Genomic DNA, 22437 nt, shown 5'->3' on the forward strand with positions numbered 1-22437 from the left:
AATCAGCAGGATGAGAGCACCCTCCAGAACCAATCTACGAAACCCTTCCCAGCAGGACACAAACGTGAGGGGTTCCTCCCCAGTCAGGGATGGGGGGTTCACTGCCAAGACAGGATGGAGCCACCTCGAGATCTCCCCCACGTCCACGAAGACCATCGCCCCTTCGGCAGAGACCACCCGCTCGCTCCGCTCACATCCAGCCTTGAAACCAAACCTCCGGACCTTTTCCACACCCAACCAGCAGATCAAGTCCTCCCCTCTCCTTAGATATGACGGAACTCCAGGAACAGCTTCATCTCAATGGGTCTCAAGAGAAGGCTGTTAGCTACAGTCAACCTTGGGATCTCATCCAGCACTGGGCCGCAGGCACTGACCACGCTCCAGCTCCCCGGGCCGTCCTGGAGCACGGAGAGGTGGAGCAGGGTCCTGGAAAGCCTGGAGAGCATCTGCCACCTTTACAGCAGAGCTGACCCCACCACTCTTGGGGGTGCAGATGGATGGGGGCAGGAGGTGACTTGTCCCACCGTCCCCTGTCCAACACCCCGGAGCCCGTTTCCTCCATCATTTCAGCTGCTGCAGGCAGACCCCAGCCCTCGTGCCAGCCCGAATTCGGGGCGGGCAGCCCAAAGCGAGTGGGAACGCTGTCCCGACCATGGCACCAGGGAGAGGACCAGCTTCCCCCGGCGAGACTCACCGCTGCCGCGTTTCACCCACCCGCGCGCACCGCCCCGGCCCATCGCATCCTTGTCTCCGGGGTACACCGGGCACACTGTTCTTCGCTGGCACCGAGTTGGACACTTCAGGTGTCCGACCAGGCGTGGCTCTCAGGAGGTTTTTCTTTTCCAGCACACGGATAAGTCGGAAGAATCAAATCTTCAGCACACGGATGGCCGAGACGCAGCGGGGTCGGGTGTGCGGATATTCCAGTTTCACCTGCACGAACGCAGCTGATTTTCACCCAACGCGCTGCGGGTTCCTTTCTCCAAAGAGTGGTGTTTATTCCCAGGATCCAGTTTCACCATGGGTCGGGATATGCTCTTCAGCACGTCTCGGGGCAGCTCCCCCGTCCTGATAACCGCTGCCCCGACGGCGCGACACAAAGTCAGTAGCGAGTAGTGTCCGATGAGGTATTTCTACAGATTTTGAAGCTTAGTTATTAGTTTCATCTGGAAGCCAAATCCTTTTTAAAAAAACAGTTTTTCCTCCAAGACCAAAAGCGACGCCAGAGGCGACGGTGAAGAACGGGAGGGCAGGATTTGTTGGCACCCTTCACAGCAACGCCTGGCAGAGCATCAGAATTTTTCCAGGTTGCTTTAAGATCCATGCGACTGTCTCCAATTCAAGGACCCAGACCATTCCGCAGGGCCAGACCCGAGTCCCAGTGGCTCCCGAGTGACTGCACAGGGCATCGACCTCCGATCCGGAGCCCGGGGCCGCACACGGCATCGCGTTTCCAGAGCACAGCGTTGCAGGATGGAGCGTTTCCTTCGCTCGGGTCGGGAGCACAGGAGCACTCGGCTCATTTAAATGCAGGAGGAAAGATGCTTCTCCAGCCTTCTCGGCATCACTTCGGGCAAACTTTAAAACTTCACCATGAAATGCAAACTCTTGGCAGTAGCTGCAGCGGATGAAACAGCAGAGCAGGGTTTGGAGGGGCGAGGGGTGGTATTTCAGCCAGTGCCAAGCCCAGAAACGCAGCGAGTGCCACCACCTCCCTTGGCTTTACTGTTTCTGATCTCCTGCGGTTCCACGGACATCCCAGGGAGAGGAGGAAGCAGTGAGCAAGCTCACAGAGCTGTTCCAGCAGAACCCTCAATCATCTGCTTCTTGCTCCGAGTCACCCCAGCGATGCCCCTTAATGCCCCGGCAACTCCGGATCGAGATCCTTCGCAGCTCCACAGAAAGCCACTTCATCCACAGCTTCTGGAGACAGCCAGAGACAGGCTAAGAGCGCACGGCCCACGGTTCTGCAAGGCTGGCATCACTGCAGCAGGTACCTTTGGTCCCTGGACTGCTGCAAGGGTTACAGCGACAGCTTTGCCACCTCCCTTCCGCTTATCGCAGGGCTGCAGCCAAATCTTCCAGTGCTTGCTAAGGGAACGATGCCTCCGGAGCAGCAACCATTCCCTTTGGCTCCACGACATCCCAACAGCTCACGTGTTCTTCCACCCTTCGGCCCAACTCAACGGCATGTAGGACCACGTCAAGCTCAGCTGCCTGAGGCCAGATTTGGTCCTTTTCTCCCAAATCCCAGAAAGCAGGGGAGCGGTGCAGCTGCCTGTTCAGAGCTCCGTGCTGCCCAGACATTATTCCACGTAGCTCAGTCTGTCTCCAAGAAGCTCCCCGGCTGCATCCCCTCTTGGCAAGGGCCAAAGAACAGTCTTGCCATAATGCCTGGAGCAGATGATCTTCCCAGTGTTCCCTTCTCTCTCTCTATCTCTCCCCACCTTGAAGTTTCCAAGGGAGGATAATAAAATTCAGCTGATCATAAGACAGTATTTCTCATGCTGAAAATAAAATAAAATTAAAAAAAAAAAAAGACGACATCAAAAATAAAACTTTCCAAAAGTTGTAAATAGTGCCATGACATTCTTTGTTCTGCAAGGAGTCCGCGAGCCGGGCTCAGCTGCCTCCGAGAGCCCTCTCCCTCCTCCAGGAGCTGGGGCTCTTGTTCCCGTTCCGCGGTGCTTCCCAGGAATCCTGAACCCTCTTCTCTGTACAAAAGAGCTTGAGAGCAGAAGCGGCGCCGCAGAAGCAGGCTGCGCCGTCGCGTGCCTCCTTCCCACCACAGCCCCGCTCGGGCTACAGGATGGCAACAACCAAATTCCTGGTGGGGAAGAGAGAGGGGAGAGGGATCAAACAGCCCGTTCCACGCGGCAGGATCTGCCCCGCACGGCAGCTGGTCTGGCACGAGGGCGGGCACAGGCTTGTGCGGGCACAAGAAAGCAGCAGAAGCCTCGTTCCCCTTCCCAGGAAAAGCTGGGCAATGGGAAAAGACCCCGGAGTGAACAGCCCTGAGTTCCCTGGGAGGGTTTTGTGTTTTCTCTGCCATCAGAGGGAACAGAGCGATTGGCGCTGGAGCCCGCGGGATGGGCACGGGCACGTACCGTCAGGGCCAGCAGCAAGGCGGGCGAGGCGGCCTCGCTACGTGGACGGTTCGGTCTCCTGCTTCTGTTTGGAGATGAGCTGAGCTTCCTTCAGCGACAGGTACACCTCCTCCTGCGGGTCGTAGTAGTAGAACTTGCGGATGTAGGAGATGAGGGGCCTGGGCATGGAACGGGCAGAAGCTGTAACAACCCTGAGCCACAACCGCATCGACCTCCGCACGGGATGAGCAGAGCCTCTCCCCCAGCCCACCCAGCATGATCACCTCCAGGCTGTGGCAGATGACACCTGAGCTGGTCACCACCCCCGCACACATCCCTACACACCGCAGGACATTTATCTGGGTGCCCCAAGGCTGATGGAGCCAACTATGCCCTCCCAGAGCCCTCGCTGCGGATACAGACGCCTTCCGACCGCCTGCTGCGGCGAGGGTCAGGGAGGAAACCATCCCCAGGCCCAGTCCTCGAGACTTACTTGGGCAGTGGGAGCTCAGGGATGTGATCTATCCGGACCAACTGCCTGATCCGAAAGCGGCAAAGGTGCTGGAGGGATTTGACGTTGCTGAACCTGGAGACTGGGTACAGGAGCTGGACAGGCGTTGGAGGGAGACCTTTGGGAAAAAGCAATATTGGAGGCAAGTGTTACGTTAGGAAGGAACCACTACTGATTCAGAAAGGAAAAGCTGGATCTGGGGAACCAGAGCTCCCTGCAAGGCTGTGTTCCATAGTGCATCTCCCCAGGAGCCCACAGCTTTGGAGTCCCTTGGACTGGAGAGCCAAACCTTCCAGGGGTGATATCCCTTTGACCGCAAAGTATCTCCAAGGCAACACCAGTTCTCGTGCCATGGGGTGACTGTGGAAAAGCAGATCCTGGGACACTGCATGCTCCTGACCACCCCCCTCTCCCAGCACTGGCAGACGAAGCATCGCTTTATACTGAGAAGCAACAGGGTTTTGAAAGGATGCAGAAGAAAGCCCAAGGAGAAGGCAGGCAGCGTGGCCGGCACGTAGGCTTTTTGCTCTGCACGACCCTTTGGGTAGTTCCAGCGAGGCGTTCAAACGCCGGGAGGCTGGGTCAGCTCCAGCGGTGCCAGAGTGGCTCATTCCTGCGGTCACGAGCCCGGGCACAAAGGCAGAGGCGGCGGCGGCTTCGCTCGAGCCAGCTCCCCACGCAGGGAGCAACCTCGCAGGGCTGGAAACGAGAGGTATCCACTGTCCCCCCCTGCCCCACAACACCCTCCTCCCCAAAGTTCAGAGCAACAACGGAGCCCACAGACCGGCGAGGTCGGCAGGAGGACCAGGGATGGGTCTTTGGGAGCTGGGCTGGTTCACAGCACAAGGTTTTATCTGTCTTTACAGCAGGATTCAAAGGCAGTTACACTCTAACCCCTCCTGCTGACTTGTCTCTGAGAGCAACGGAGTGAAAGCAGAAAAGGGAAAGCTCTTCACACTGAGATGGGCTCAAAACTGCTGCAGGCAGCTCAGGAAGCTGTGAGCCAGCTTTTGAGAAAGCAAAGAACAGCCATCAATTGAAGGCTGGATTCTCTCCCCCCCATCTCCTTATTCTCCTATCAAAAAGGAATTAGCCTCCGGGAGCTCAGCCAGCGACTCCAGGGACACAGCACGAGCTCCGCACGCCGCGGTGGCCACATGTCTCTGCCAGGAGCCAGGGGCAGGCTGGAAACAGCCCCCTCCTCGGAGCAGCACTTCACGGTTCAGCAGGAGAACAGCACTAACGAGCACACTGGGGAGACGCCGATCCTAAATGTTCTCCCACTACACATCAGGCATCAGGGCGAGATTTTGTTTTTCGAGGATCAAGGAGCATCCGGATCCAATGCTGCACCCAGATGGAGGTGCAGGACCCGGCGCTGGCTGGTGGCTCGGAGGGCCTCTGCAGTACTTTTTTTGGGGGGGTGATATTTTCTTTTCCAATGATATTTTTCTAGAGCAAGTCCTTTCTAAGACATATGCCTGGAGCTCTAAGCCCTCACAGCCCCGTTCTCCAGGGCAGGAGATCTCGGGATCAGGAAGGTAAAGGATCTTTAAGTCAGAAGGATTTTTTGAAGGTGGGGTACATTGCAAAGTCAGCTTTACATCCCTCCCCTCCCCAAAGCATGGCCACGTTATAAATCAGTTTTCTGGTTGTTGGCGGTGTGTGCAGCAGAGGGCAACACTGAACAGATCCCGGCTGCGAACTCCGAGGAGGGAACATCCCATCCCTCCTCCCCTCTGCTCTCCTTGAACGCTGCAGTGCCACGGAGAGGTCACTGTCACCATCAGGACCTGCGGGCACCACGAGCAAATTCACTATCATCACTATCACACCAGCCGTGCCCCTCTGCTGCGCCACCACCGCCCGTCTCACCGCCGCAGCGTTCCCATTCCCACCCCGTTTGGCTCAAAGCATCACCGCTCACCCCCCCTCCAAATTCCGTCCCCCACTGCTGCTCTCTTGCATGTAAGGGGCAAATTTACCTATTTGACAAACCCTTCTCCTCTTTTCACGTTGGATTTTTTGGCTAGCTTGCTGGTACACCAGGACAGATGAAGGAAAACGAGAAAAAATTAGATCCAGAAGATACCGGTCCAGCTGCCTGCCTGGATTTAGCAGGAGGGGGATGTGAGCCCATTTAAGGAACCAGAGTTTGATGGATTGGGAAACAAGGAATCCCAACAGCATGCAATCAAACACGCTCCAACAAAGCTTCACAAACGCTCCCTCCGTGCTTGCAGGCACCTGCCTGTTGCTGGGCTCTGGCATCACGGCCCCCCAGGGACTCTGAATCCACAGGATCTGTCGCTCGAGGCTCACTCTGAGCTCACACCTGGAAACCCTCCCACACATTCAGCTTAATGTCTCTCCCCTCGACAGCCCCAGGTGGGTCTCAGCTAAGGGAGAACTGGGAATCTGCAAAGCCTGGAGTGGTTTGCAAGAACAGCAGTGCTGAGACTGGGGGAGGGAGGAAAGCAGAGTTTTAGTAGTCAAATAATTGCTTGTCAAGAGAGTAGCTTTCCAGTCTCCAGCTCCATTTGTCATAGTGTGAGATGGTATCACGTTTCCATACTCCTGGAAAGAAAGGTTTGGGAATTCTCCTTACCACCAGGAGTAAGTGGTGCAGCTGCTGAGAGAGAGAGTGGCTCCTCAGGATCCTCCTGAGAAGTCAGCAGGTGAGGATGTGGACCAGGGCACTGAGCCACATGAAAGTGGCTCTCTAGGACAGACCAGCAGCTTGTCACAGAGCAAAACATCCCTCGGACTTGGAGCGGGAGCCTCACCTGGAACCCTGGATCGGAGGAAGTAGAGAAACTTCCCGTTTTTGGAGTGCATGATTGCTCTCTTTATGAACTCCACCACGGACTGGCAGCGGTCTTCAAACTTGGGATGGCACCACAGGCTGAAGGTCCCTTCCAAGAAAACAGAAAAGGTTTCACATCACAGGAGCACTGGTGGCAAGAGGAGACATTTAGTCATCAGCCCGATGTTCTCAAAGAGCAGGTGAATGCCCCAAACTGACTACTTCTCGTAGAGCTTGCATGAGCCATGGCACTACGAGGAAACACCAGCAGCACCAGCTTGCCAGGATGCTGTTCCACTGGAACCAGAGCTCTCCAAGAGCTGAGGATACACAGCAAGACATGACGTGACCACTGGAACCCAAGCACGGGCCGCAGGTCATGCTGGGTCTAAAACTTAAACTATCAAAACACACTTGCACAGAGCATTAGCAGATGCCTCTGCTCCTCCTCAGGACCCCATCAACAGCACTCCCAAAGCGAGCCAGGGCATCGGGGCAGCTAAGGCCACACAGAGAGGTATGTAAAACCAGGGATCCAAGTGCTGAAGTCTTCCTCTGCCAGCCCTCTGGCTGGCATGGATCACTTAGAGCAGGCACAGGAGCAGCTCCACGTTCTCACCAGCTGTTTCAAACACCTTAACTGAAATTACTGTCAAGGAAGAACCAGGGTCGAGGTTCACCAAACACAGTCCTCCCTACTCCACCGCCTGACTCAACATGTGCATCGAGCTCGAGTGACAAACAGTGAAACTGGAGATGGGTGACATGGGGAAAGTGGGTCCTCTAACCTGTTTACGGATCTCTAAATAGGTTAAGTCTAAGCCTCAAGTCAGACCAGTCTCACGATCTTTGTGCTGCAAGCAGGCACCAGCTCCCTGTGCCAGAACGCAGCCATTTATCCCCCCTCCGTCCCCTCCCTGCATCTTCCTTTCTACCTGTAGATTTGTCAGTGCTCCAGCAAGAGCCAGCCCAGAGCAGAGCTTCACCAGGAGGAGGAAAATGGGAAAACAAGGGCTGTGGTTAGGATGGAGCCCATCAGGAGGCAGACCCAGGCTCAGGCGTGCGGGGCAGGGGGGGCAGATTGCAGGGGGAGGTGTGTGACACCACTGATCTGCACGAGCACTGCAACCCACAGCCAGGAAGGCAGCGGAGAGACTTTGAAAACACCCTGCATCCACGTAAAGAACTTGTGCAAGGAGAAAGGGTAAACGAATCGGAGATACCCAGCACATATTTCAGGCCAGGGACTTTTCAGAGGGGCATCTGCCCCAGCAGCATCACAGTCTCCACAGTACCAACTTGCTACAGGAGAACTGAAGGCAGCAGCTCTGCAGCATGTCCAGCACTTGTGGCTTTCCATAGGGTGGACAGCAACCAGCAATCCAGGGGCTACGTACGGCCCACGGAATGTAAAACACACCTCCTGTCCCCACAGCTAGGTCTGGTAGGCTTTACTGGGAAAAGATCCCTCACCCCTGCCAGGGACTAGTTTGGGAGCAATGATCTGAGTTAGCCCCTGATAGACATCTGGGATCAGCAAGCACAGGAGTAATTCTTCTTGGGAATCTTGGATAAAGAATGAACCCTTAAAAACAGCCAGTAGACGCAAAGGACAAAGCACAAGCATCAGCCTCCCCAGCCCACCTACAAAAACACAAAGAAATTCTGGTTTCTTCCTCTCATCCCCCTGAATCCTGAAGGTCAGGCGTTTCTCTCTTCACCATTCCCCCAGCCTCACCATTTGTCATCTTCACTGGTTTATCAAAGCGCTCGGGTCTGCAGTTTTCCGCGCTGCCGCAGCACATCGAGCGCGAGGCGGCGGGGCCGGGGGGGAGCACGGGGGCTGCCCACGCACACCGAAGCACCGTGCCCAAAAACGAAGCCCTGGCCAGGAGCGCTGCTGTAGGGAAGGTGGCAGCACCACCCTCCATCCGTGCAGCGAGGACAGCTTGAGGAGCGGGAAGGACACCTGGCTAAGGGAGCTCCGAGAGCGGACGTGTCCCAACCCCAAAATAAGAAACTCCAGCAGCAGAAGTTTGCTCCAAAGCTCAGTTATGAAAACATCTCCACTGCACAGGCAGACTCACAGCTCCTCCAGCTGCAAGAGCTTCTGTAAGGACACGGTGATGAAAATCCTTCCTTCTTATGCAAGGGACAGGGGAACTGGCTCTAGATGGGCGAGAATTAATGCCCAGCATCTTCCCATCAGAGGGGCTCGAGACCAGGAGCACTGCCAGGTTTCGCTAGCAGAGGTGAAGACGACCACAGCAGCACCCCTGGGGCAAGGGCAAAGAGGAGAAGGTGGTGAGCTGTGCTCTGAAAGGGGTTTTTTTGTACTATTTTCTGCAGCAGGTTGGCTGGGAAGCCTCTGAACTCATTATTTGCAGGCACGGTTAACGACAAGGCTCGATGGGCAGCTGCTATTCAAGCCTGCCCACCGGTTACGGGGCATCTTCCCCTCCGTGGGCACTGAGCCTGAGGTCAGCTGCTGGTGCAAAGGTTCCATAGAGAAAACCACCCGTGAAGATGAGCAGACAAAGCGCGTGGGCGAGGCGAGAAGCAGCCCCCGCGGGAGGAAGAAAGGATGCGAACAGCGTGCCAAGAGTTCTCGGAATGAAAAGCCGCTGCGGTGGAGCTGAAGCCTCAGCGGGGGACAGTGCTGCTGGTACCACTGCCGAGCATCCCTCGGGCACGGGGAGAACACAGCACCGTGAGGAGCTGCGGCATCGGGAGATTCCTTCTCATTTCACAGGGAAACGAGCTGCGTTTTGGGAAGCACCGACAGCTACGGAGGCTCACTCTTTGCTGTGCATCGCATCTCGGAGAAATGGGACCTCAAAGACCTTGCCACCATCATTTTCCAGTCCAGTTTTCCAAAGCAGGGCTTGAGAACAGGCACAGGGAACTCTTGTATTCCCCAATTTTTCAGAGTTATAGGGAGAGGCACAAGAAGCAAAGTCAAACACAGCTTCTATGGCCTCCTGCAGAACCTCAACACAAGAATGAGGACACGTTGCTGCTACTTTCCCACTTCTATGAGCCCTGAGCACTGGTCTGGGACCTCATGGTCCCCACCACAGGTCTCTGCTGTCAGCAGCATCCCCAGAACCGCCCGTGGCTCTTACCTCTGTAGTGCTCCATCCTGGTGTGATGGGTGATGCCCTGCGACCGAAAGCTGAGGCTCAGGATGTAACGGGGGTCAGAACTGTCTCGGACCAGAAAGGACCCATCCGGTTTCCCCTTCAGCTTCATCTCTGCGTCCTCCCAGTTCATCGGTCCCCAGTACCACCCGCACTAGGAGAAGAGACAGCCAGAACGTCAGCAGATCCTAGCAAGAACGATTTTACCAGCAACCAAACACAACACGATTCCCTTTAAATGTCAAACTGGAAGTGTCTGGTTGTATCCCCCCCAGGAGTACGGATGCTTGGAACTTGCTGCTCCTGGATGAGAGCGTGCCATCGCGTCCCTTACCACCCAGAAGTGGCAAAAGAACAGATGAAACTATGACACCCCCTCCATGCACAGCAAAATGCTTTTCCAGACCCAAAGCCCTCTAAGGCAGGAGGTTTTTTTCAGTTCTCCTAATCTTATGCTCCCAAGTCTGCCAAAGGGACGACCAGCCCCCAAACCCACAGCCTTTTCCTCCTGGCTGCCACCACCCCCCACACCACCCCACACTGCCGTTACCTTCTCCAGTTCCCGCAGACTGGCCGCGAAGCTGCTGGAGTCCGGGCGGTAGAGCGGGCACTGCGGGTGCGGGGCAGGCTGGCCGGGCATCACCTCCGCTGGCCTCAGCGGGACAATCCGTGGGAAGGCGTCTGCAGAGGGAGAGACGACCCAGGCTACGGTCACCCACGGGGAGCTCACCCCAAGGACAAGGGGATGGGGCCACTGGAGGTCAGGGCAGGAGGGACAGAGGTGCAGCGTGGAGGAGGAAGCTGGGCTGACCGATGGAAGGACAACGTCCTTGTCAAAGACACAGCAGGAGTCACTACTGGGCTCTTCCAGGGTGACTATAACTCAGTACCTTCACCTGCTATTTCCCTGTGCCAGCTCGGAGGGAAGGCAAGGGCAGTGCCAGGCAGCACAGACTGGAAGGAATGAACATGCATCCTGAAAAAGGGGCAGATAAAGCCCTCCGGGTCCTGAAGGAGACCGAAAGCAAAAGGGTAAATGCACAGGAAACGTTGTCATGTGCCATTCAGTGGGGCTGCACACCAGGCTGGCTGTCAAAGTGGGGGCTCCTGCACTGAACTCTGCTCCCACGGCTCTTTTCCGACATCGCTGACACTCGCTACCGCGTTATCTGACACAGCACAGGCCGGGGTGGGCTGCGCTGCTGCTGAACCCAAGAGAAACCTGAGAAAATGGGAGACACTGCCCTGAGGATAAAGCTGGTGCCACCACGAGCTTCAGCAAAACTACTGTGAGCAACAAGAGCTGCAGGATGCGGGAACCAGAGCCTGGACACGAGCAGTGCCCGAGTCCCCCGCAGCGTAGGACCACGTGTCCCTGAGCGGGCAAAGCGGGCAGCACCGTCGCTGTTAAAGCCCTGAGTGCTGCCTTAAAGTTTACCAAGAAAACCCCCAAAGTCCAGAGCCCCGAAGGGAAAGCCGGAGCCTCGCTGCCAAAGCCAAGCTGACCTGGGGCGTGGGGCGGAGGAGGCGGAGGCAGAGGGAAAGACTGCAGAGAGGAGCCCATCGGACCCACCAGCACGGATGCGGGCAGCGTCCCACTGATATCATCTAGGAGAGAACAGAGGCGAGAGAGACTCAGGAAACAGGAAAGCGGGGGAGCTCTGCGCCGCCGAGCGCCGGACATCGCGGCCCCGGAGAACTGAGGATGGAGTTTCCCACCGGCAGCTCATCATCATCCTCCTCCTGCTCTGAGCACCGGTGGTTGCTGCAGCTTCGCACCGGCTCGGAGCCTCGTGCACACACCTGCACGCTCCTGGAGTGGACGAGCCTGTTTTCCAGCCCGACCAGCTCCGCATGTGCAGCACAAGACAGGCATTTAAAGGAGATTTCACAGACCTGGCACACGGGACACGCAGTTTAAGGTGCTGCCCACCGAGGCTGACTTCACCTGTCCTAAGCTGCTCCTGCTCAGAGGAGCCTCCTCCAGAGGAGACACAGACCAGCTCAGCAGCAGTCTCCCAGGAAGCCCCCAGTTCCACAGATTAGAGAGCACAGAAGGGAATCAGCCTTACTGGGCGATGGGTAGGAAGGGAGGAAGTTTCCCAAGGCAGCAGAACCACTATGAAACCAGCACGTTGCATCCCATCTCGCGCCGCTCCATCACCACCCTCCCCTCCCGGCTGATCCATGAGAAACACTGAAGCCTTCAAGGAATGGCAAGAGACCCTCTGCCAGGGAAGGGCGAGCAGGCACGGGACAGGGTCAGAGGACCCTGGAGATGCTCCCTCTCCATCCCCACAGTTGCCACGCTCCCGTGAGGACGCGCGGCAAAGGATGCTCCCCGGGACGGTACCTAGCAGGCTGAGGCTTCTCCGTGGAGGAGGTGGTGGAGTCGGCGGGTGAGGGGAGGTCAGTCCTCGCTGAGAGATGTCCACGTCCACCAGTGACACTGTTTCACCTGGAAGGTTGGTGGAGTGAGACTGTTAGTACCGTGCTTTCTCCGGGGCACGCAGAGGCTGAGTGAGGCAAGGGGAGAGGGGAAAGGGGCAGGAACCTCTGCAGGGTTTGGAGAACAATCTCATGAGCTGTTTTCAAACCGAATTTTGCTGCCACACCACTTTGGAGGCATGGATGAGCTGTGCTGCCACAGCCCAAAGATCAAGCGGAAGGGAACAACACCGGTACATGTGTCCGAACCCCATCCAAGTCCAGCACTGGGAGGACGTGATGAGGAAGGTGCTGAGAGACCTTTGCAGCACAGAGCTCATCAACAGCTCACAGTGTCAGCACTTGGAATAACACCTGGGAGATGGATTCACAGCCTGCGTGGCACCCGCTGGCACAGCACTGAGATAACGCTCCTGTTAATGCCAGTCCGAGTTCGCCTACAAACGCCTCAGGTGATCAAGCAGAAATACCTTCTACCCCAAAGGCCGTGAGGGTACCAGCTCTTAAAGTTAGTATGAGGGAGCTGAGACTTTTACATGAAATAACTGGAATTCACTGAAGCCTAAAGGCTTTGGATCCAGGATATCGCTCGGGGAAAACAATGACACAAACTAAGATGTCTAACTTAAAATCAGAAAAGATCTGAATTAGTCTAAAACCACAGGCAAGAAATGAAGTCACCAAATCGAGGCCAAAGCATCAGCCTCAGGACTGGAATCAGAGAGTCAAAAGGAAAACACCTAAATCCCAAAGAGAGACCTGAAGTGCGGCTGCCACAGCCAAGGCTTTTTTTTTTTTTTCCCCAGAAAATCAATCTAACAGGGCTCTGATGGACCACCGAACCCGAATCAGCCCAAACACCCCAACCATGGTCTCAAGGACAACGAAATCCACCTGCCTTAGATTCCAGTCCCTGCGGGCAGGAAGCTCCTCGGCTGCTCCAGATACCGCATGTGGCATCACCCACCTCTGCCCAGCACCCGACCCCGTATTCACCGCGCGTTCCACAGGACAACAGCGACTCAGCTCCTTCTGCTCTTAAAAGCCCCGTCTATTCATAAGTGACGTTAAGAGGAGTATTTAGGGTTGGTTATTATCCAAGGCACCTGCTCCCTGGGGACTTCTGGGTGTGAGCGCACGCGTGCACGCAGCCGTGCTGTCATTCCCACAACCCTGACAACAAAGTGGCCGTGGAGGTTGGGCTGCACCCGCCCCGTACCAGCAAAACCAGAAGACAACCAGACTAAGAGGGGCTGCAGGAACTCAGGTTTCAAATCCTTCCCAAGGCAGGCTGCGGAGCGCTTATGGAGCCAGCGCTTCCGAGGCACTCGAGGAGGGGGCAGGGAAGGCAAGGACAGCCTTCCCAAAGACCTTCACCCACCCCGCGTGCTCACCTGAAAGCAAATCACCACGAAACTCCTGCCAGTTGGGCCAGGCGGTTGAATTCTGTCCTGCTTCAGTGGTCCCAGCCTCAGAAAATCCCCCACGCAGCAGTTATTAAAGAAATGAGACCTCAGCGGTGTAAGACTGGAGAAGTCAGCAACAAACCAAAGCAATTAAAACCCAGCTGTTCACTTCGGGGATGCTTCTCCATGGTCTTCTGCACAGGACAAAGTCCTACGAGGGCACTGCCACTTTTCTACTGACTAGCAAAAACGGACAGAAGTCATTCCAAAAATAGTTAACAGGATAAACTAACAACTAATCGAACCGACCTCTCGAAGTTAAAGCAAAAATTTTTCAATCCCAGGTTCTCCTCTGCAGTTTCTTTGGAAGAAAAGCAGCTCCGCACACCCACCCACGTACCCCCACCACCAGCACACGGAATTACGGATTCCACACTCACAACGTCCCCCCGACACAGCAGCAGAAGCAGCTTTTGCTTCCACCAGCCTCGATTTGCCAAAGAAACGGACACGACACTCGGGAGCAGCCACTCGTGTCACACGAGGAGCCAGGACACCGGCCGCAGGGATGCAGGAGCGGAGAGGAGAAGGAGCAGCACCGCAGCCCAGTTACCCCCCAGCGACTCCACTTCTGCAAGAGCCCAACGAACTGCAAGAAACCACAGGAGCAAACCAGAAGCTTCCAGTTACCAGTTCCAGGCAAGTCAAACCAACGCTCTGCCCTCAAGGTCACTTCTCCGAAATTTAAACCAGTTCTCCTGAGACTTCACCGCTGCTCTCCAAAGGTCTTGCTCGGGAACACAAACCAGCAGCAGCCACCGCACCGCGCTCTCCGGCCGCTCTCCGCCACCCAACGGCAGCTTGTCCATCGCTACACAGCCACGTTTTGCTTGCCCTGCTCCACCATAGGGCCCTCAACGTGAATTTATTTTGAATCTGATCTACCGAGCCACGTAAAACCCCACGCGGCTGATCAACACTTGTGACCTTGGGTTCCTACTCACGCAAGCCCTGAGATGGGATTCTCCCACGGAAGCCCCGTGGCTCGGGCCGTTTCGACTACGAGCCCACACCACAACGGGCACATGACCATGACTTGGAGCTTTTCTGTACTACAGCTTCCAGTTGTCACAGAGCTGGACTTCCCCGTCGCACCATTTATAAACCGGCCAACGTCCGTCCTCCCAGCAGAAAAGGGAAGGTCAGAAACCAGTGAGATGCAGGGAGAAGTGGGGGGGGAATATGCAGAAGAAGGAGGCAGTGTTCCACAAAAGAGGTTTCGATTCCCGTAGCTGCCGTGCAGCAGAGCCGCTGCCGTCGGCGCGGGGCCCAGGGGGGAGCGGGGCTCGGCCGTGGCCCCCTCTCAAACCACAGGTGGGGAGCACCGAGCTGCACGTGCTCTCTAGGGGATTTTTCCAAACCGCTCGGATGCGACCAGCCCTGCGCGGAGGAAGGACCTTGGCCCCCGAGAGCACGACCCAAACCTGCGTCGCAACAAGGGGACTGCGGAACGCCGACGTGCGACGGCCACGTTCCTCACAGCTCCTCTGGCTCGGGGCTGGAGGCCACACGGGATGGAGGGACCCTTCATGGAGATGCACACTGCTCTTTCCATCGCAAACTTTGGGCAACCTGGTGTAGTGGAGGGTTTCCCTGCCCATGGCAGGGGGGTTGGAACTAGATGATCTTTAAGGTCCCTTCCAACCCGAACCATTCTATGATTCTATGAAATGCAACGCCGTCCCGTAAAGCTTCCAAAGCCTTACCTGTGAAGAGGGGGCTGAACACAACCGGGGAAAAGGCACTTTGAGTTCTTGTCAGTCTGTGTTTCCTGTTGGAAACAAGAAAAACGTTGTTAGTAGAGACGAAGAGACTCAGCGCATCCCACCAGAAGGGAACACCGTTCAACCTTCTCAAACCAGGAGAACCTTCACCATTCCTTAGAAGCTCCAAACAGCTCAATGCTGCGCGTTTATCCGACTCCCAGAGCAGAGCTTTGGCTTAAGTAGGGCAGTCAACCAGTAAAGCTAGGTCTCCCGTCCTGCTCCGAAGCAAATCTCTAACTAGGTAATTAACAAAGCCTTTGGAAAGAAAAACCTCAAGCAAGTATGGCAACCGGAGCCAAGAAGCTGTTTCCCAACAGACGTCACGCTGTTGGGATCGGGCATTGCCAAACGCCTTCGACAAACAGGTTCGGTCCTCATGCCATGGCGGCTGTGCCTCGAGCGAGCGCGTCGCGTGCCCTCGTGCCACGCTCGGAGGACACCGTCTCCCCAAAGGGTTTCAAAATGCAGGTGAGGGGCAGGCAGCTGAACCCGGAGCCGCCGAGATGGATGGAAAGAGCTAAAACATGCACCTCTGACAAGGACCCAGGAACACCAGCAACTCCCCGTGACGCTTGCTCTCCAAACCAGCAGGTTTACAACAACGCTGTAGCCACCCTGTGCTCTCCCCACACAAAGCCACTCGTTCCAGCGCCTCCCCTACTGCAATGCTAAAGGGTTTTATCCAGACCTAGGCAGAGAAAACGCTGGTAAACTGAGGCACAGAGTATGGCACCCCCAGGACTTGAATCCATGGTCGAGGCAAGTAGAGAAATGCATCCAGAAACTCACTCCTGCCTTAGAGGAGGGCACGAGGACAAAGCTGAGCACGGGCACAGCTCTCGCGTGCCGCAGCTTTGACAAAGGTCTTCCCAGCCTCCACAGTACGCTGTGTGATGCCCATCCTGGCACTGGGCAGCTCGTACTGGTCTGCAGGTCTGTGCTGGGTCAGACAAGGTTGCTCCAAGACAAATAGCGCAACGTCGCTGCGCTGGCCAGAGAAACTGGTCCTGCTGCGTCCAGGCAAGCGACTGCACCACCAAGATCTACAGGAGCTCAGAGACCAGCTCCACTCAGCACCCAGAAGAACACCCCGCTTCCACTGCAAACCAGCTGTCACAGGGCCAACGCCGTTCCTCGTGGACGTCTTCCTCGCTCTCCAACCTCCTCCCTGCAGGTGATTGACCCTGAACCTCCAACTGGTCTTGTGCTTCAGAGCCCAGCTCTGCTGGGAGCCTCCTGCCAAGCCTGGACAGAGCTTCAGATTAAACCAGCTCTGCAAGAGGACTGACACCCTTCAGGGAGGGTCACGCTGAGCAGATGCAACTCAGACACCTGACAGGGAGAAGAAACCCATGCTCCAGACTCGTACTGCTGCGCATGAAAGAGCACAGATGGGTGCTGCACCCTCATCTTCTCCCAGGATGGAAGAGCCCCAGGAGCGCAGGGCAGATGGGTGCTGCACCCTCATCTTCTCCCAGGATGGAAGAGCCCCGGCAGCACAGGGCAGATGGGTGCTGCACCCTCATCTTCTCCCAGGATGGAAGAGCCCCGGGAGCACAGGGCAGATGGGTGCTGCACCCTCATCTTCTCCCAGGATGGAAGAGCCCCAGGAGCGCAGGGCAGATGGGTGCTGCACCCTCCTCTTCTCCCAGGACAGACCAAACGCTTCTCTCATTTGTGGCCAGGCACATCACTGGGTCACACAGCTGTGAATAAATGTTTAACGCTGTGAGTTTGCAAATAAAAACACCAAGAACACTCATCATCCTGAGAGATAAAACCCCACGGAACGTTTGGCAGTGTTTTGCATTTTCAGCCTCTCACTCCTATTTGAGGGCTGGATTTTTTTTCCCCCAAGGAGAATAATTCACTGATTATCAGCCACACATGCACGCACAAAATTACACTTCTGGCCTAATATCAGCTAACTTCATAATATAATAACAGGCCTGTTGCCACCCACTAAGCCAGACGGAAAGGAGCACTGCTGTTACCAAACAGCCACGTTTTATGCCAACACATTACAGCCATCGATCGCAGAGATTTCCCATTTCTAGCAAGCTCACAGCAGCAGCAGGGAGAGAGCAAGAAATGATTCCCACGCACTGAATCCTCCACTTCCCAACTCAGTCTTCACCAAAACAACGTACTTCCATACTTCCTCCTCTTTTCCTCAAGTTCTGCACTATCCAAACGGTGCTGAAACCCTCGGAGAAGTAATTACACGTGACCGGTACCTGAACACCGCTGCGTGGGATCAGCACAGCCTGGCAAAGGTGGAGAGAGCCCAAGGTGGACCTTCAGCAACACCGTGGACAGACTCGGCATGGATTCGTGCACACAAAAGAGGGAAACCCCCCCCAGCTCCAGCAAATAAGGATTTTCAGGGTCAGTTACCCACCAGTTCTGCAATAGCTGTGGCTACTGCCTCAGTGGCTGGCACTTGCCGCAGTGCTGCCTTCGCTCACCCCGAGGCACCATCCTGTTGGCACTAAGGCAAGTCTTACCCAGCCACCCAGGCTGGCTACGTGCTACCTTATGCACACAATAACACGGAGACACGTTAAAAACCCAAGGTCACCCATACAGCTAATTACAAAGACTCGGGTACCAACCTGGCAAGCGACCTGCAGCAGATGCCAGCTGCAGCTCAGGTCTGCCCGCACCCATCCACCTGCAGAACCAGCACCTACCCCCGTCCCCTTTCCCTCCGATTACCTCTGCAGTACAAACCACTTCAAAAATGAAAAAATAAAGCCGTTTCACTGATGCAACCTTTAAATACCAAAACTCAGGCCCAGGGCGAGAAGCCACACGTTGGTATCGCTCCACATTTCGTTTCTTGGCCTCTTGCAGCTCAGCAGAGCCCAACTATTGATTTTGGATAATGGGGCTGGTTTCCTCCTAACCGCTGCTGCAGGCGAAGCTGCACCGCGCTGCCTCCAGGACCGGCAGCGCGATGGGAAGCCTGGGCAGCAGCTCCAAATACCAGGAATTCAGCTTCTTGCGGATGTTTAAAGAAAACAGAGCTGCACTAGATAACAGCCACCGCAGACCAAGGGAGCACCCTCCACCACCAGCCCCCAGAAGTCAGGAACAAGAGCTCCATAGCAAGCAGAGCCATGAATTAGCCCAAAAGTTGCTCTGAGCCCACCTCGTGAGCCACGAGCAACCGCAGCAGCTACTCACGGCGAACATCAGATCCATCCTGTATTAATGGGGGCCACATGCTGGGAGACAACCACCTCCAGCTCTCAGTACAACCGAGGAAAGCTTTATCTTCCTCCCAGTCCACCAGCGAAGGCGGGTGCCAAGCAGCGGACGGCGCTCACCAGCGTGGCATTAGCAAAAGACCATGGCAGAAAACGGAGTCGCCGCGCTACACATCTCCAAACCGAGGGACCAGGGCGGCTGGGAGGAGAGGAAAAGAAAAGCAGCATCTGCTGAGGCCAAATATTCACTTCCCAGCAAGCCCAGCTTAGCTAAACTGTGTCTAACCGGCTCAGGAGAGTACAGGCATCCCAAACTACCATCCTGGCTGGGAGAGCAGGGCCAGCAAGGACCATCCCAAGGACCACTCCTGCAGGAGCAAAAACCATGGTTCATACAACCCAGCCCTCGTCGGCTGGAGGGGCCTCCGGAACTGGGAGCAGCAAAGTCATCCCTGAACCACGAGAGCTGCTGCACCAGGCACCTTGAAGTAACTTTTGTTAAAACGCCACCTAATTAGAGCAGCAGAGTGGCACCACAAGTGACCACTAAACCCCCCGACCAGGGGGGAAGACCCGGGCAGCGACACGACGCTGCTCCGCTCCCAATCTGCGATCCAACCACCGGCTCTCCAGCGCCTAATCCCAGCGCTGGCCGGTCCCCAGGACTCCCCGCTCTCGTCAGGCACAAGGGCCGATAAACCACAAGCCCATTAGCAAAATATTATGTCATTACGGGCAACTCGGCTGGCTACCATTCGGGACCCATTTAGTCATCTGTGGGCAACAAGGCCGTTGTACACAACTGCTTCCCCATCCCACACGCAGAAGCGAGGTTCCTCACAGGCACACGAGCTCCAGGATGCACTCAAACACCCCGACCGGCTGCAGGGCTGGGAGGTGACACAGCCCCATCTCAGAAGCCATCCTCGGCTTCAAAGGCGAGCTAAATTTGGGCCTCTGCCACAGCCCAGCTGCCTTTTGGGCTGCCAAAGTGCTCGGTTGCCACAAGCCAGCGCTGCGGGTCACACCCAACCCAGGGCCAGCATCTGCAGAGCAAGGCTGGAGAGTTTCCTGCTCGCCCATCAACAGGTCTTCAGCTGCAGCGAGGAGGCAGCACGCCCCAAAAACCTTGCACGGGGTTAATTAACCCCCCGGGGAAAGGGCTGTGCTGTAGGGCTCAGAGCCCGTGCAATTACTGACTGCTGCTCCCAGGCTGGCTGCACACACCTTGGGCAGGCTCTCCCTGCCTCCTCCACCGGGAATTTCAGTTCTGCTGCTGGAAACGCTACAAAAAGTGGTTTCTGGAGTGCAGGAGACCCACTCCGACTGGAGCCTGGGCAGCGGGTACAGACCAGCCCTTCGCCCTCCCCAGCTGGTATCAAGCAGCTCACGTCTGCTGCTGAAACACGAGGCTGGAGCAGGGCGAGCAGCACCGGAGCCGACGGAACAGGGGAGCGTGTGGGGTCCCACACCGACAGGTCCCAGGATTTGTCCCTCCAGCCTAACGCACGACCCAGCCAACCTCTGGCTGCCAACGCTCCCTCCGGCCACGTCCTGCCCCAGAACACCAGGAGAGCACGGGGAGAGCCGAGCCGCGGCGGCAGCACCCACCACCACCGAGGCTGGAGCCCGGCTGCGATGCTCTCGAGCCTCAGGAAATCGTTCCGCAGGACACACGAGGGCGAGAACAAACACCAGCCCCTTCGAGTCACTCGCCACCGCCCCGGTCCAGCTCCCGGACGTTTTCCCACCATCCCCTTTGTGGATGCAGGGCGCAGAGCAGCATGTTCCCCCTCTGCCTGCCCCTCTGGGGCTCCAGCTGTGCCCACCGACCCCAGCTGTGCCCACCGACCCTGTGCGAAACACGAGGCCTCAGCAGCTGCTCGGAAGAGGCCTGAGCCCAGCTCGGAGCCCACGGATGGTCACGGTGCCCATGTGCGGGATGCCACCCATGCCCATCCTCCAGTGGGGCGTCACGGCGCTGGCACCCCTTCTTCCGCCGTGCCGCGGGGCCGCACTGTCACACACTCGGGGCTTTCACCCCCCGACGTCTCCCGCTTGCCATCGACGCAGGCGGCTGCCCCCCACGACCCCCTCCTGCCGCCCTGACATCCCCCACCGGATACCCCCCGGGCAGCGCAGCCCCCCCCCCCGGCCCAGCTCAGCCCTCGGGGCCGGGGATCGCCCCCTCCCCCGTACCTGCCCGCCTCCTGCTCTCGGCCGCGGGCCCCGCAGACGTCGGTCAGGCTCCCGGCCGAGGCGGGCAGCTCCCCGGTGCGCCGGCCCTCGGTGGCAGCGGCGGCGTCCCCGGTGGTGGATCCGCCGCTGCAGCTCTTGGTGCGGAAGAGGCGGCTGAGGCGGATCTTCAGCGAGCCCTTCCTGGCGCCGGGGCCGGCTCCCCCGGGGGCGGCGGGCGGCGGCGCGGGGCCGGTGCCGGTGGCTCCTCTCCCGGCGGCGCGGGCGGCTCCGCGGCCGGGGGAACCCGGTTCCTCCTCGGAGCAGCTCCCGGCCTCGTCGGGCTCCAGCGCCTCCAGCACCAGCAGCGCGTCGCTGGTCTCCTCGGCGGCGGGCCCGGCGGGCGGCGGCGGACCGAGGCAGGGGCAGGGGCAGCCCGCCGGCCCCTTCGCGCCCAGCCCGGGCGGCCGCAGCCCCAGCGCCGCCAGCTGCAGCTCCAGCCCGCCCGGCGGAGCGGCCCCCCACCTCGCCGCCGCCTTGGGCTCCAGGGCGCAGCGGTGCCGCGGGCAGAGCAGCTCATCGCCGCCGCCCGCCGGGCCCCCGCCGCCTCCTCCCGCCGCCGGGCCGCTCTCCTCGCCGGGCCGCCCCTCCGCCGCGTTGCGGAACACCATCAGCTGCGGCGGCGGCCGCGGGCTCCGCAGCGCTCCGCCGCCCGGCAACGCCGCCGCCGGCAGCCGCCCGCCGCCGGGGCCCAGCGGCCCCGCGCCCGCCGCGCCGGTAACGGTGCCGCCCGCCGCGCCCGCCTCCGGCCCGGCCCCGTAGCCCAGCAGGCGGCTGAGCACCCGGTAGGAGGCCGCGGCCGCCGCCGCCGCCTCCCGCTCCCGCAGCTCGGCGCGCTGCATGGCTACGGCCGCCGCATGGCTCGCCGGGACCGGGCCGGACCGGGCCGCCGCCGCCGCCCTCCCACGGCCGCCGCCGCCACGGCTCCCTCCCCGCTCCGCGGCGACGGCCGCGCGCCGCCACGCCCCCCCACTTCCGCCGCCGGCTCTGGCCACGCCCCTCAGCCCTGGCCACGCCTCCCCGCGGGCTGTGGCCACGCCCAGCGCCAAGGCCCCGCCCCTCGCCCCGTTCCCCGCCCGGAGCGCGGCCGGGGGGGACCCGCTCCGAGCCCCGGGGGGACGCGCTGGTGGGCCCGGAGGGGCAGCGGTGGCAGCGGGGGCGCCTGGAAAGGCAGCTCCGGCCGCAACGCGGGAGACTGTCCGCCTCCGAGGCGGCGGGGTGTGGTAGGGGAAACTGAGGCACGGGGGGCTGGCACCTTCGTATGGCGATCCCTGCACGGCTTTGCACGGCTCTTGCACGGCTGCTGCACGGCTGCAGCACAGCTCATTGCACAACTTTTGCACGGCTGCAGCACAGCTCTTGCACAACTTTTGCACAGCTGCAGCACAGCTCTTGCACAACTTTTGCACGGCTGCTGCACGGCTGCAGCACAGCTCATTGCACAACTTTTGCACAGCTGCTGCACAGCTCTTTGCACAACTTTTGCACGGCTCTTGCACGGTTCTTGCAAGCAGCACACCCCACTTGGGGAGAGGGGCTGGGGACCAGCTCTTTCCACACCTGCCAGGGTCATGGTTGCTCCAGCCAGGGGAGGTGAGGCTGAGCAGCCTCCTGTGCCTCAGTTTCCCCTCTGCAACCAGCGCAGTGCTGTGTGGGACCCAGGACATCATCGGCCAGCTTAGGGGGGTGGGCATCAGGCCATGCCATGAGGGCTGTGCTCGTGCCCACCTCAACACTGCACTCGCCACCATCTGCCTCACAGGGACA

General features: G+C 58.3%; 1 protein-coding gene across 1 annotated transcript; it reads right to left on the reverse strand.

The window, feature by feature from the left end:
* Positions 1-1387: 1387 nt before the first annotated feature.
* Positions 1388-21512, reverse strand: SOCS7 (suppressor of cytokine signaling 7). The gene is made up of 10 exons (XM_086626499.1): positions 20635-21512; positions 15164-15228; positions 11897-12001; positions 11050-11151; positions 10094-10224; positions 9529-9697; positions 6384-6512; positions 3580-3715; positions 3108-3265; positions 1388-2827 (listed from the first exon to the last, which is right to left on the reverse strand). Exons 1-9 carry the CDS (start codon positions 21510-21512, stop codon positions 3145-3147), a joined length of 1836 nt encoding a protein of 611 aa, XP_086482625.1. The 3' UTR covers positions 1388-2827; positions 3108-3144.
* Positions 21513-22437: the final 925 nt, after the last annotated feature.

The sequence above is a fragment of the Tauraco erythrolophus genome, chromosome 25, assembly GCF_009769465.1.
Source record: "Tauraco erythrolophus isolate bTauEry1 chromosome 25, bTauEry1.pri, whole genome shotgun sequence".
Classification (NCBI taxonomy): domain Eukaryota; kingdom Metazoa; phylum Chordata; class Aves; order Musophagiformes; family Musophagidae; genus Tauraco; species Tauraco erythrolophus.

Bases quoted from the DNA above. Each gene is read 5' to 3' on its own strand.
- SOCS7 (XM_086626499.1), bottom strand. From the start codon at position 21,512: ATGCAGCGCGCCGAGCTGCGGGAGCGGGAGGCGGCGGCGGCGGCCGCG. The intron at 11,152-11,896 runs GTACCGTCCCGG...GTTCTCTCCTAG, and splicing joins GAGAAGCCTCAGCCTGCTAG to ATGATATCAGTGGGACGCTG. The intron at 9,698-10,093 runs GTAACGGCAGTG...CTCTTCTCCTAG, and splicing joins GTCTGCGGGAACTGGAGAAG to TGCGGGTGGTACTGGGGACC.